The 15,742-nt window shown below is 40.6% G+C and overlaps 1 protein-coding gene across 1 annotated transcript in view; it reads left to right on the top strand.

Moving 5' to 3' along the window:
* LOC121272655 (heterogeneous nuclear ribonucleoprotein L-like) overlaps positions 1 to 13,648 on the top strand; it is a 48,445-nt gene extending 34,797 nt beyond the window's left edge. The window contains exons 11-14 of the mRNA XM_041179356.1: positions 198 to 255; positions 3,278 to 3,298; positions 10,865 to 10,960; positions 13,266 to 13,648. Coding sequence (XP_041035290.1) covers positions 198 to 255; positions 3,278 to 3,298; positions 10,865 to 10,960; positions 13,266 to 13,312 — 222 coding nt within the window. The 3' untranslated portion in view covers positions 13,313 to 13,648. The remainder of the gene's footprint in view (positions 1 to 197; positions 256 to 3,277; positions 3,299 to 10,864; positions 10,961 to 13,265) is intronic.
* Positions 13,649 to 15,742: the final 2,094 nt, after the last annotated feature.

The raw sequence follows: 15,742 nt of genomic DNA, 5'->3' as shown, positions 1-15,742 counted from the left end.
GACCAATTGCTGCTCCAGGAGAGTAGTTGGAGTGCAAAGGTGACTGGCATTTAACCAGTGGCGCTTCTACTGAGTAGATGAGGAGAATGAAATGCAGTTTTATTTTTGCTCCACATTCAGCGTTTGCTCTATATGTCTGATTTCTTGGTTGATGTCCGGGCAGAGAACAGGCTGCTAAATTTTCATTTTATTTACAGATATCCGATAAAGTTAATGTGAAGAAACCTAAAAGCATTATATTTTTCAGTGGGAAAAGTAAGTGACTTGTTCTAAGAATTATTCTTTATAGCTCGGGTTAATTTTAGAGTTGTTTGTCACTTGGATTTCAAAATGTGAGGAATGATGGTGGGTGTATGAAATTTTCACAATGCATTGTTAGTGTTTTAACACTCTGTGGAACAAATTTAAATTTTGTCACAGAATCTTTACCGTGCAGGAGGAGGCCATTCGGCCCATTGAGTCTGCACTGGCTCTCTGAAAGAGCATCCCACCTAGTCCCATTCCCCTGCCTTATCCCCGTAACCTTGCACGTTATTTCTTTTCAGGTAGCAATTCAATTCCCTTTTGAACACCTCGATCGAACCTTTCTCCCACCACCCTTTCAGGAAGCTTGTTCCAGGCTCCAACCACCTTCTGGGGGAAAATCTTTCTTCACATCACATTTACTCATTTTGCCAATTATTTTGAATCTGTGCCCTCTGGTTCTTGATGCTCTTTTGAGTGGGAACAGTTTCTTACTATTTACCCTGTCCGTACCCCTCAGAATCTTGAATACCTCTATCAAGTCTCCTCTCAGCCATCTTTTCTCCAGGGAAAACAGTCCCAATCTCTCCAATCTATCCTCATAGCTACAGTTCTTTATTCCTGGAAACATTCTTGTGAATCTACTCTGTATTCTCCCCATTACCGTCACATCTTTCCTCGAGTATGGTGCCCAGAACTGGATGCAGTTCTCCAGATGAGACCTAACTAATGTCTTATGCAAGTTCAACATGACCTTTAGGTGTATAAAATTATGAGTGGCATAGATAGGGTAGACAGGAAGGAACTTTTCCCCTTGGTGGAGGGATGAATAACCAGGGGGAATGGATTTAAGGTAAGGGGCAGGAGGCTTAGAGGGGTTGTGAATTTTTTTCACCCAGAGGGTGATGGGAATCTGGAACTCACTGCCTGAAAGGGTGGTAGAGGCAGAAACCCTCGTAAAATTTAAGAAGTATTTGGATGTGCACTTGCAATGCCATGGCAAACAAGGCTGTGGGTCTAGTGCTGGAAAATGGGATTAGAATAGTTAGGTACTTGTTTTACTGGTGTAGACTCGATGGGCCGAAGGGCCTTTTCCTGTGCTGTAGACCTCTACGCTTATGACTCCTTACTCTTGTACTCAATGTCCCTATTAATAAAGGCTAAGATACTATATGCTTTATTAACTGTTCTCTCAACATGCCCTGCCTTCTCCAGTGGCTATTGTGCGATAACACCGAGGTCCTTCTGTTCCTGCACCTCGTTTAGAGCCTCTCCCTTACTTTATACTGTCTCACCATATTCTTCCTGCCAAAATGAATCACCTCACACTTCTCTGCATTGAACTTCATCTGCCACTTGTCTGCCCAATCCACCAACATTTCTGTCCTTTTTGAAATTCAAGACTAATCTCATCACAGTTGGCAACATTGCCAATCTTCGTATCATCTACAAATATTGAAATCATGCCCTACACACCACAGTCCAGACCATTAATATATATTGGGAAGAGCAAGAATCCCAATACTAACCCCTGGGGAACTCCACTATAAACCTTCCTCTAATCTGAAAAACAACCATTTATCACTATTCTTTGTTTCCTGTTGCTCAGCCAATTTCTTATCCAAGTGCCTAATTTCCCTTTTATTCCATGACCTAGAATTTTGCTCTCTGTTACTTGACACTGTATCAAATGCCTTTTGAAAATTCATATACACCACTCAACAGCGTTTCCCTTATCAACCTTCTCTGTTACCTTAAAAAAAAAACTCCAGCAAGTTAGTTAAACATGATCTTCCCATAATTAATCCATGCTGGCTTTCCTTAATTATCCTGCAGTTGTCTAAGTGACTATTGATTTTATCCTGAACTATAGTGTCCAGAAGTTTCCCTACCATTGAGGTCAAACTGACTGGTCTGTAGTTGCCAGCCTTATCCTTGCACCCCTTTTTGAACAGGGGTGTAACATTTGTAATTCTCCAGTCCCCTGTGTCTAAGGAAGACTGGAAGATTATCACTAGTGCCTCTGCAATTTCTACTCTCTCTACCCTCAGTACCCTTGGATGCATCTCATCTGGTCCTGGTACTTTATCTATTTTAAGTAAAGATACACCTCCCCCTTCTCAATTGTAAATTCTTCTAGTGTACCAATTACCTCCCCTCTTAGCTCAGCCCTAGTAGCATCTTCCATTGTAAAGACAGATGCGAAGTACTCGTTCAATATGTCCGCTATTTCTTGAGCCACCACATGCAAGTCCCTTTTTTTGTCCCTAAATGGCCCTAGTCTTTCTTTTACCACCTGTTTATTAGTTACATGCTTATACAAGACCTTGGGATTCCCTTTTATGTTAGCTGTCAGCCTATTTTCATGCTCTCTCCTTGCTTTTCTTATTAGTTTCTTCATTTCTTCTCTGGTCTTTCTCTATTCAACCTGATTCTCCATTGTATTTTCATCCTGAAATCTGTTGTGTACACATTTCTTCCTTTTCATCTTCACCTCTATCTCTCTTATCATCCAGGGTGCTATGGGTTTATTTGTCCTACCTTTCCCCTTCAAGGGAATATACCTTGACATTGCAATACCTTTCCTTTGAAGGTGGCCCATTGTTCAGGCACTGTCCTTTCTGCCAACATTTGATTCCAACTCACTTGACTCCGATGCATTTTCATCCCATCGAAGTTGGTTTTCCCACAATTAATTATTCCTGCTCTGGATTGTGCCTTGTCCTTTTCCATGACCAATCTAAACCTTATGATACAATGATCACTGTCCCCCAGAGGTTCTCCCACTGATATTTGATCCACTTGGGCCAACTTATTTCCCAGAGTCAGGTCCAAAGGTGCATGTCCTCTCGTTGGACCGGAAACAACACGTAGCAGAAAATGATCTTGAACACATCATACTTTTACATTGTAATTGAGTGAATCTCTAAAGACTTTTGAGATTTTCAGTTAATAAATGTACCTGCATGGGGAAACTTCTTGTTTAATTATGTGCTCTTTTTTATGGTCTTTGGCATATTTCAACCTACTCCAGCTGGATCAAAAGGAAATCAAGGTAGGACCCAATTTCAATTTCTTTTGCTAATTACTATCTTTTTCTTTGGTAGAGCTTGAGTTTTGAAGTATTTAATTGGGGCAAGTAGGATGTGTTGGATTACAGGTGACAGCTGATCATATAGCTTTAACCCAGTTAGTTCAGAGTTTTAATAAAGACTTACTATTTGTTAACTATTTAATCTGTGCTGCTGGAAAACTGATGTAAGAGCAGTTTCCCATCCCGATGGGTAAAGAGTGTGCATCCCAGCATTTACACGGATCCTGGGGGATGGTTTCATAATACATTCCAAAATGAGTGTTGCTGACTCAGGGGTAAAGTCATTTCAAACAGCTTGTGATGATCACCAAAGTTAGTTCCAAATATGCTATTCTGGATAGATTGTGAGTAGGCTATTTCACTATCTGTATCGTTTGAATCTGAAAGAGTGTCAAGTTCAAGATTATTGGAATCACCTAAGTGGCGATTCCAGTGTCTGCCAGGATCCAACCTATAATCGAGCTAAGATTGAGCACCTCTGAGGACAATAGACAGCGGTGATAGACATGCTCGCTATTGATCATGGCAGATGTGCAGGTCAGAGCCTCGCCTATATCGCTTCTAGATTGATAGGGACTGAAACGTTTAAGTATAGCTTTGAGGTGATGCCTGGTGTAAATTCATAGTGGAGCCTCCTCTTCATACAAGAATGAGTCAAAGTTTGCAATGTTAAATGAGTCTGCAGGCCAGTCAGAGGAAAACCAAGTTTCAGCAATTGCTGCAAGTCTAAACTGTAGTTCATAATCAAGCTTAGTTTGTTGACCTTGCTATGAAGGGATGCGGATTGCTTAACAGCATTGGGGATAGACATGGATGATGGTAATGGCTGTTCAAGCTCACAGTTTTTTGTTAGTAACATTTTCATATTGATGCCACCTGAAAAAATGGGTTTGAGGGTGGTCCCCAATGACAGTCAATGTAAAGCGCTCAATGTGGCTTCCACCTCTGAATCTTTGCTTTTGTCTAAAGTCTCACTTTTGTTTTAGCGCATAATACAAAATACCACATTCACAAACAATAGCAAAATTATGGTTGGATTTTGACAGGGCGTAGGCATATAACCTGTTCAGGGCTGTACACAATCTGATCACAGGATTGCTGTAACTCCAGAGCCAGGTCAGCAAATCCTCTGCTCCCTCTCTAATGCGATGCTTTGCTAGAGTGCCATCATCTCTCATAATGCTTTCCTTGGAGGTGTTGACTAGGGTGAGTTCTTTGTTGGAATTGTAGTTCTAAGAACTCTAAAGAATTACTAGATTTATTTTATTTCAGTAAGTTTTCCAACTTCTGCTTCTGCTTCAGAAGTTTCTTGTTAGCTTAGGCCTGTGCCAGCACTGCTGTGGGACTGGCAACCCCCTGCTTGTGGACAATAGCCAAGAAAGGACATGAAGGATTGAGAATGTGTCCCAGCCCACTGTACTACCTCAATGTCTTAATGATATTTCTACAAATAACTTCATGGTTTTTTGTAGCTTTTTAATGGGTATGAAGTGCATTGTTGCTTCTAGAGTGCTTCACATACTGTACTTTGAAGTACAGTCTCATTACATAGATGTATAAGGCAGTAATTTTTGCAGTGAGGTCCCATAAGCAGCATTGCATAGAATGACCAGTTAATGTGCATTTTGTGTTGTTAACCAGATATTGCTTTTCCTTAATTGGTGCTGAGTGATCTGGAGTCTACCTAGTCTATTAGAATAGGCAGACATGGCCTCAGTTTAATCCAATTATATGAACAATTAACCCCTCCCCAGGTACTGTACAGGAATGTCACCCTTGATTATGTAGTTTAGTCCGAGTGGGGCTTGAACCTATACCTAATTGAGTCAAGTGCAACAAAGATGATGTTTGTTAGTAGAGAATGATTGATTGATTGACTCGAAGTGATTGCTGGTACAGTTTGTTTTGTTATTGGGAGATGGCCTGTTATGCCAACAACAATACCTACCAGCTTAATCTAAAGAAGTACTTCAAATCTGGCTACCCTAAAAACGAGTGGTGTCTGAAAACCAGGCATTTTTATGATGTTCCATGCATCAATTTTAATTGAGCAGAATTTAACAAAAAAACTTACCTGGACAATTTGGCTAGGTGCTTCATTGGTGTGTTGTGCCTCCAGACTGGTTATTGGCTTCAGCACTGCTCTGTCCCATGCTCCATGTGATCCTTGACCCCACCCCATTATTTATTTTGCTGGGCCTTCCCTACAGCTTTCTGGCTACAGTACCTTTCCCCATGTTTGAGGAAGAATCATACAGTCATTTTGCTTACAGTATTGGGCAGATGTACATCCTTCATCTACCATTGAACAAAATGGTATCCACCCCTGCTAATTGCACAAAACCAAAAATACCTGGAAAAACTCAGCAGGTCTAACAGCATCTGCGGAGAGGAATACAGTTAACGTTTCGAGTCCATATGACGCTTCATCAGAACTAAGAAATATAGAAATGAGGTGGAATATAAGCTGGTTGAAGGGGGGTGGGACAGATAGAGCTGGATAGAGGGCCAGTGATAGGTGGAGGCAAAGAAGAGATTGCCAAAGATGTCATAGACAAAAGGACAAAGGGGTGTTGACAGTGGTGATATTAGCTGAGGAATGCGCTAATGATGACATTAAGGATAGAAAGCAGGACAAGCAAGTGACAGCCCTAGTGGGGGTGGGGGGAAGGGATCGAAATAGGCTAAAAGGTAGAGATAAAACAATGGATGGAAATACACTATGCACTGTTATCAGAGGCACCAGGTAAAGCTGTCTTTTGGTACTGTTGGTTTGCCATTGTCTGTTTTGTTTACAGGGATGTGGGTGGCACTAACAAGGATGCCCATCCCTAAAAGCATTAGACAATCTGTTTTGTGGCATAACTTTGTAATTTCACTAATATCTTTTTATTTTGAATAAATACGACTGGCAATAGTTGGCAACTATTCTAGTTGGCACGGACTGCTCTTTCTGGCAAGAATGTTTGCCAGTAACTTTAACCAAGAGTTCTGGGTGTTTTTATAGCTGTCTTTCTACTGGGTTTCATGCAGGAGTGGGAGGGAATAATGTGCAGGTTTCCGATGCACACTGCAACACAATCATTGAGGTGGTTTCTAAAAATTTGGTGTTGCTGGCATTAGTGAATGCAGCAAATTTACTCCAGGTTTACCACTAAGATCTGCAAGTTGGGAATCAGTACTTGAATGCTGTTCAAAACAAAAAACCAAGCAACTAGGACTCCCTCCCTGCTCTCTGCTTAAAGAAATAAAACGTTGTAGACAACCTGGAATTCTTGTGCTTAACCCAGATGAAAAAAACTACTAGCTTTACTTTGTAACAATAGCTTATGGGTCGGTAGAACTCTCTTCCCCAGAAAGCGATTGAGGCAGGGTCATTGAGTATTTTTAAGGCAGAGGTAGATAGATTCTTGACTAACAAGGAAACCAAAAGATATCTGGGGTAGCCAGGATAGTTGCATTGAGACCATTAATCAGATCAGCCGTGACACTCGCTCTTCTAAATCTCTTATGTTTAATCTACTATCTGTGGCCTCCAGATCCCTCAACTAGAGAAAACAGTGTTTCTATCTCCCCTGTCCTATCATTTTAAACACTAGAAGGACTTGAAGTGATATAAGTCCCAATTTTTCAATTCATACTTGTGTTTCCCCACAATAGGGGAATACTAGTAAATCAGCTAGCCTGTGTGAATTGTCTTAATCACTTGTGAAAGATAATGATCATGATTAGAGAAAGAAGGACTCTAACTGATCTCTTGAAACCTATCTGGCAGTTTGTTTACTAAGTGCAATCTGGCTGTGTCAAGCCAATAAATCTGCGGAATTTTAAGATTGCAGAAATGGTTCAAGAAGGAAACCAAATCTGCTGGTATTGCAGTTAAAAATATGCTTTTGCACTTTTAAACTCAGTGACTATTCTGTTGAGAGCACTACCTTCCTTAGAACTTTGCTTTTTCTCACCTTCATGTTGGCAGACAGAAACGTTTAAAGTATGTGTTTTGACTGCCTTTATCTCCGGTAAGTCACTTGATGTTCCTGATATTGGAGGTGTGGGTTGAAACCACTTAACATAAGTACACTGTTTTTCAGTCAGCATTCTGCTTTTGGTTATTCCCAGCAATGCCGTTGGTGACGAACTATGAATAAAAATTAACTGTTAGTAACTCCTGCCTTTCTTGCTGTAACACTGCAAGATTTGCCTCCTGTTTCCTCCATTTGCCCAAATCTCTCTACCTCCCCTCCTCCAAAACAAAAATGATTCCTGCGTAGGGAGGGTTCCAGGGACACATCCCCAAATGATCATTCATCATCTCAGAATGTTGAATTTCAGAAAGCTGTTTAACTATGGTGAAATCCCGGCCCACATTGTCCACGCTGCACGCTTTCCATCAGGATTCTCCAGATAGTAATATGGAATGGAGAACAGTAGCAGGTTTATTTAGGTACAAGACCTGCTGTCATCCCATCTCAGATTAGTCAACTTGCAAAACCAGCTGCATGCTGTTTAACATGTGAGCCACTGGGGCAATGGCAGAGTGAGTTTTGATTTAGATGGTGAAAAGTGAGTGTCAAACCAGACTTATTCAAAATAAAACAAAACATTGGGCTCCAAACTGATACCCCATGCACAGAACACTTCAGTGTTTGTAGCAGAAAATCTGTTTGGCATACCTCCAACTACTATCTCATAGCTACATTGAGTTTCAGAGCCTGTTTAGAACCAGACCCACGTTACAGGCTGTTTTGCTGACAATCCTGATTCAGAACATGTTAGTACAACCTAATAGCAGATCCTATGCCATTCCCTCTTTAAGCCAGCATTCTTCCTTTCTCGTCTAAACACATTAACACTTGCTGTGATTCAAGCCATGCAGCTGATGCTGACAGCCTATTTGACTATGGAAGGCTTCAATTCCCTTCTAATGTTCAAATGAGTGCTCTCTAGAAGAGTTCACTGGCAACCAGGTCTTAATTTCTACTCTACTCAGGCCAGAGGCACTAAGGCTAAAAGTAGCTCTTTAATATGTACGCCAGCTGAGACCACTTAATTCACTACTCCAGATTCAGTCTGTCGGCTCCACTCTTGATTTGTTTACAATGACTCTTGTATATCTTATTGAGCTATCAGTTTAGCTGCTCTTAACTTCAACTCGGGAGCAGGAAAGGAGAGTTATTAAGTTATTCCTGTATGGGGGAAACACGTTTAAACATGAAGAAAAATTGACTAAAGTGAAGTAGTAAAAGTAATTGGCACAACTCAGGTGACAGTGGGCTGAAGTATGCTTTGTTAATGTTGGATTCTTATGCTTGGAACCTGGAATAAATTCCCAGATGCCTTATTTCCATGTGATTGGTAGTGTTACTGTATTGCTTTGTAAGTGCTAAATGATAACATTTATTTCAAACCGTAATTGCCATCTATATTAACTTGGTGTATAAAAAAGAAAATGCTGGGAAAAGTTCAGGTCAGGCATCACTTTTGGAGGGAGAAATAATGGTAATGTTTTGAGTTGATAATCTTTCATCAGAACTGGGGGACGAAAGCAACAATTTTAAGCTGTGCGGGAGAGAGGAAAGAACAAATGGGGCAGTCTTAAGTTGGGATAAAGAGTAGGAATAAAAACAAAACTGCTGGAAATGCTCAGCAAAGGTCATTGACCTGACATTAACAGGTAAGCATTAACTCTTTTTCTCTCCATGGATGCTGGCCTGATCTACTGAACATTTCCAGAATTTCTTGTTTTTATTTCAGATTTGCTTTTGTGGAAGGTAGGAATGATTAAATAACAAAGGATGATGGTCCAAGGCAAAATGGGGTGATGATGTTTAAGAGGTGGTGTTAAGTGGTTATAGCAGAACAGCAGAGGTGAAGGAAAGGGCCAAAACAGGCAAAGAGGAAAAGGCTTCCATGACCTGGAAATGTGCTGGAGAAAGGTGAATGGACCTGGGGGGTGCAAAATATCTCACTGGCCATTTATCCCCTAACACCAGCTCAAATCACCTGCACTCCCAGTGGCACTACTGCAGCTGTATTCCATAAGCAGCACCGGTCGTCTGAGAAAATTTTCAGTGGTAATTTAGATCTAAAGTTATTAACCTCTGTCAAGGCCTGAAGAGTGTAAAACAGTGAGCAGAAAGATGGGTGCTCTGACTTGCATTGAGCACCTTTGGAACCATTCAAGAGACCAAAGATAAAGGTTAGTGGGATGGAGAATTAAAGAATTGGAATCATGTTTGCGGACTGACCAGAGATGTTCAGCAATGTAGAGGAGACCACGTTTGTAAGTAGCATCGAAGTACGTGAGCAGTATGCCAAGATGAAAGTGTAAATAACTAATTTCACCTGGAAGGAATTTTGGGGCCAGTGGGAAGGGAGGAGATGAAAGGGCAGTTGCATCTCTTGCACTTGCATGGCAAGGCAATGAGTGATGGAAGAGTGAGCCAGCTTGTCGCAGAGCGAACTACCCCTTTTGTATTGCTAAAAGGGGAAAGGAAGATGTGTTTGGTTGTAGCATTATGCAGCAGTTATCTAAGGATGATCGATTGAATGTAGAAGCTTCTGGGTGAAAGACAATCCTGTCACGGTTCTTGGGAGAGGAAGAGATTGTGTGGGGGATTTGGGGGTTAGATGGTGGGGTGTGGTGAACTCCAGGAAATGGAACAGACATGGTTGAAGGCTTTGTTAACCACAGTGGAAGGGAATCCTCAACTGAGGAAATAGGAACACATTTTGGAGATATTGGTGTGGAAGGTGGTATTGTCTGAACAGATGTGGCTGAGAAACAGGGAGAATCGAACCCTTACAAGAAGCAAGGAAGTGCAGTCAAGGTAGTTGTGGTAGTCAGCGGCTCAGACTGTCCACCAATGTGTACTATTTCCAGAAATGGAGGGAGAGGGAGGTTGAAGAAAGGATGAGTCTGAGATGGACCATTATGAGGGTGGGATTAATTAAGTTTTCTAGTTTTGGGAGAGAGTATGAAGTGGCACAGACGTAATCACCAATGTACTGGAATAAGAGACTATGGAGGGGACCTGAGGAGGACTGGAAGAAAAAATGTACCATGTATCCTATAAAAAGGCAGGCATTGTTAGAGCCCCATATGGGTTGCCAAAGATAAGTTGAGCATTATTTCCTTTTTCTCTTATTTTGCTCATGGGGACTTAAATTGAATGTATTGAATTCCAAGCGCAGTGAAACCCTAACCCTAAAGCTTCTAAATTGCTGAATCTTGAAAGAATTCAGCTGTGATATTTTTAAGGCTGCTGGCCACTTACATGAAGCTCATCACCGATTAATAACTAAAGGGCTATTTTGGTGCATCATGCAGGGGTATATTTAGTGGGCTGTTATTTGTTTAGATTTCACAAAACTTTTGATTTAGAATCAGGAGGTTTCTGTTTTGGAGCATCAGTTTTTTTTATACACATTTATTTTGTTCCTAGAAGATACCAGAAATGGAGTTTACATCTAACCAATTCACATCAAAAAAAAGTTTGTTAACTTCCCCAAATTCTCATTTTGTAGGTGAGAAGAGCTCTTCCGGTCTCCTGGAATATGAATTGAAGAGCGATGCTTTTGAGGCACTGGTTATGCTTAACCACTACAGGCTAAAGAATCCAGGTATGTTATTTTAGATGAAGTATAAAACTGGTACAGCAATGTTTAGCCTAAAGGATTCTGAACCCCTCAAATATTAATTCTGGGATATTGCTGCTTAGTCATGACCAACCTGTGCATCTATAGCACCTAAAACATTTTTTAACCTTTTGACTCATTTAATTTGCTACTGAATGCGGGCAGTGGAAGGTGAGAAGGCCTATTGATATTTAAGCGCACAAAAAAAGAGATACCAGAAAAGTGCAAAACAGATTTACAACAATAATACCAGAACTGAGATGTTATAACTATCAGGAAAGGCTGGGTTTCTTTTCCCTATCAAAGAAATGGCTGAGTCATAACATAATGGATGTTTTTGAAACTGTGAAGGGGTTTCATAGAGTAGACATATAGAAAATGGTTCCACTTGTGGGGGGGGGGGTCCAAAACTATGTTAATAAACATCAGATTCAGTGAAGAATTCAGAAGATGGAATGATTAGAATGTGGGACTTGTACCACATGCTGTGAGTAAGTAAGTTGAATAATATAGATGCACTTAAAGGGAAACTAGGTAATGATTATGGCAAAAAAGAAAGGGTCTGCTATTGGGGTTAGATGGAGAGTAGGAGAAGCCTCATGTGGAACATAAATACTGACATGGGCCAGTTGGGCCAAGTGGCCTGTTTCTGTGCTGTAAGTTCTATGTAGAATTTTATGAAGACGATTGGACTGAAATATACCAGACATTCCAAACTGTTTGAAAGACATCTAAATTTCTCTTCTATTCTCTTGTGCTAATGAATGCTGGGTTTGGTTCCTTGTTGTATCTTGCATTTGAGAAATGGTCACAAGTGTGGTATTTGGGGCATTAATTGTGTAAATTAAGGATAAACAGGTGGAGGGAATTCATTATTTGAGCACAAATAGAGATACATTTATTGACATTGGCGTAGTGAATAGGGTTAGGAGCTATACAATTGTAATGTTTCACTTTGTAGATAAATCTGAACTGAGTGAAGATTGACTTCTGATGTCTCCTTCACCAAAGGTTAACATGGGTTGGGAGTGTGGGTGTTGGTGGAAGGTGGGGGTGGTGGTGATGTGCCATTTGAAGGCCTTGGTGGTACCCATAGAATGTATCCTAGTGCATTTGTTAGTCTTTTTAGCTGAGTAGCCTGATTTAAAAAAAAAGAAAAATATACATGTCCCTGGCTAGAGAGAGAGCAGTGAGACTACACTGACACTTAACATTAGTGTGCATATGAGATAGGTGGCTTGGGTTTTGAGTCTTGATCCACTCTTACTAACTGAGCCTCAACAGGTTGGAAGATTTATTACAAGGTGGATGGAGTATAAAAGTAGGGAAGCCGTACTAGAACTGCACACCTGGAGTACTGTATACAGTTTTGGTCTCCTTATTTAAGGAGGAGTATACTTGCATTTCAAACAAAGTTAACTAGTTGATTCCTGGGTTGAAGAGATTGCCTTATGAGGAAAGATTTAGCAGGTTGGGCCTATATGTATTGAAGTTTAGAAATTTAGGTTATCTGATTACAAACGTGAGATTCTGAGGGAGCATGATGGTAGATGTTAAAAGGCTGTTCCCCTCTTGGAGAAATCCAGATCTGGGGACATAATTTTACCATAACGGGGTGCCCATTTAAAGCAGATGAGAAATTTCTTCTGAGGATCATGAATCTTTGGAATTCTTTACCCTAGAGAGATGTGGAGGCTAGGTCATTAAATATATATCCAGGGCTGAGATACAGATCTTTTAACTATATGGTAGTTGAGGGTTGTGGGTAGTGGGCAGGAAATTGGGGTTGATTTTATTGAATGGCAGAGCAGGCTTGAGGGGCTGTAGGGCCTACTCCTATTTCTTATTTTCTTATTCTGTAGCATCTTGGTTGGGATGCAGGGAAGAAATAGATCATGGGAGGCCTGGGTGGTAGTCCTTTGGTAAAGTTTAGAAGCATACTGGAGGGGTAGTTAACAGCTTGGAAATGAGCCCTGAGGCTAAATACTTGGCCACAAAGATGTCTGTTAAGCCAGCGGTTAAGAGTGTAGTGGGGCAATATAAATAGCCAAAAGACCTTGTTTATGTTAGGAATTTCAGACCCAAACCTGAGACCAGCCACTCTGCTGTTTGCCCACACCTAGCTGCACTCGCTAGGTAACTGGTATGGTCTTCAGTAATGCACTTACACAGAGATGCGTTGTTACAGAATAGAGCATCAGTTAAATTTGATGGCCACCTTGCCTACTAATGATGAGTGTCTCTTTTTTTTTCCCCACTTGAATTTTCTGAAAATTCAAAATTTAAACAGATGGGCCTGACCTGTTCACGCTGAAGCTGTGTTTCTCGACTGCCTAACAGAATCCTGAGCTGGGAATGGACACAAGGCTGATCATTGCTTTTGACTTATCTAGTTTTGTTTCAGGTGTTTTTTTTGCTTTTGTTTCCTTTTAATTCTGTAAAGTGTGGTGACCCATGGAATGAAATTTGTATGTTTTCCAGTGCAAGGACATTTTTTTTTTTTAGCTTTTCCGAGAATGAATGGTTAGTGAAATGTGGAATGTGACCGTGTTAGTGGTTAGTGTATACGAGCATCTGCTTGGACCTGTTTAATTATTGGAAGATTCCTGCACTGCATAGAACTGTACACTATTGTGTTACAGCTACTAAGTATTAATAAAAATGATTCTTTTAGTCTTTGTGAATCCTTGTAATATTTGTTCAAAATACCTCAGAATAGTATATGTGTATACCTTTTGCAACAGCCGACTCAACACATGCATACACTCTTCTTGAAAATGTAGGACAGTAGAAACCTGTAAAATAAATAAATTAGTTATGACATTCTTGATGCAAGCTATTTCATTAGAACAGAAAGCTGAAAAATAAATGGGAATTTTTGTGAGGTTAGACTAAATGGTGTGAAAAATCATGTGGGGGAGACAGTAGTGCACCAGTAATTTTATTGGACTAGTACCCCAGAGGCCTAGGCTAATGCTCTGGAGACATGGATTCAAATCCTACCACAGGGTCTGGTGGAATTTAAATTCATTTAATAAATCTGGAATTGAAAGCTAGTCTCAGTAATAGTGACCATGAAACTATCATCAATTGTCACAAAAACCCAACTGGTTCACTCCTGTCCTTTAGGGAAAGAAATCTACCATCCTTACCTGGTCTGGGCTACATGTGATCCAGACCCAAAGTATTGTGGCTGACTCTTAACTGCCCTCTGACATGGCCTAGCAAGCAAAGGCAATTAGGGATGGGCAACAAATGCTGGCCTTGCCAGCGACACCCACATCCCATGAAAGAATAAAGAGACTAGGGGAGAACACCTGATATGCAGTCACAGAGGAGACCTAATAATAATAAAAGATCAGTCAGATGGATAAGACAGATAATGTAAGTTAAAGAATTGAAAGAGAAAGAAATGAACTCTAAACTGCAAATGAAACCCTGTGAACTTGCCAGCACCCTGTTCTCATGAAGGTTCTCCATCTCAGCAGTCCACCTTTAGGACTAAAAAGACCCACCCCATATCCAGAAGCTCCAAAGGGTAGCAAATTATCCAGTGGAAAGATGAGAGGCACCTGAAGTTTGTACTGAACTTTGTTGGGATGATGAATGAGACCAAAGATGGTGAGGTCAGAGGGGGAATGGGAGGAAGAGTTGAATGTCGCAAATGCAGGGGATCAAGATCACATTTGCAGAGACCACAGAGTTGTTTGGCAAAGTGGTCAACAAATCTATTTGGCCTTCTGATTTGGGTGTAGTTGCACCATGAACGATAAATCCTGTTCTGGATTGGAGAAAATATTTCATAAGTGTTCTCATGTAGGGAGTGTTTGTTACCCTGGATGGTGATGTGGGAAACGGTAAATGGACAAGTGTTCATCTTCTGTTTGGAAGGTGCCAGTGAATTGGTGAGAATAGGTAATGTGGGGAGGGGAATATGTGTTGCTTGGCGAGGGTGGGAATGGTCAGGAAACAAAAACTATTGAATGTGGATTTTGAGTTAAAAACAGGCAAGAGGGAAGGGATCCTAGGCTGTGTTGATGATATGGGGTTGGAAGGGAGACCCAGGAAATTGAATGGAAACTGTTGACCAGTTGAAAGGAAACCTTCGCTAAAAGAGTGACATTTCAGAAACTCTGGAGTAGAAAGTGGTGTCATCAGAGAGAGTAATTGAAATATGGGAATCAATGGAAGTGGGATGAAGCATAAACAGATAGCTGATGAGATGAAAGTATTTGCGAAGATGAATGGTCCTAAATATTCCCAGACTGAAATTGCTAAACAGTTTTGTGTATCTTAGCCTTTTAAAAATGTGCTGTACTGTGTATATATCATGATGAAGCAACTAACAAATGCATTCAATTATTCATAAGAACTGGCTGTTTTACAGTACTGTTGATTGTAATCCTGTTCACTACCAAACTTGAAAGAACAGTTCAGTAATTTCTTGGCAAAATCATTATGGTTAAAATTAATAGATTTATTTGAGTAAGATAATTACACACAATAAACCAACAGACCACCCCTAGACTAAGTATTCCAAAATATAAAGCTTAGATATTCTTTCCAAAAACACTGTCTTTTAGATGTTATATGGATAATTATTGCACATAAACTCACTCAGCCACCTCACGTGGAACAGGCACGCAAAGCAGGGAACTAAAGATTACAACCTTGCTCAGGAGCTGCCACACACGTGCTAGATATCCACCTCCGGGGAAGTCATGAGTCTTCAGGATATTGAGACCAACACAACTCTAGTGGTTTCCT

Source organism: Carcharodon carcharias, chromosome 34 (assembly GCF_017639515.1).
Source record: "Carcharodon carcharias isolate sCarCar2 chromosome 34, sCarCar2.pri, whole genome shotgun sequence".
Lineage (NCBI taxonomy): Eukaryota > Metazoa > Chordata > Chondrichthyes > Lamniformes > Lamnidae > Carcharodon > Carcharodon carcharias.
This window is presented reverse-complemented; position numbering and strand designations above follow the sequence as displayed.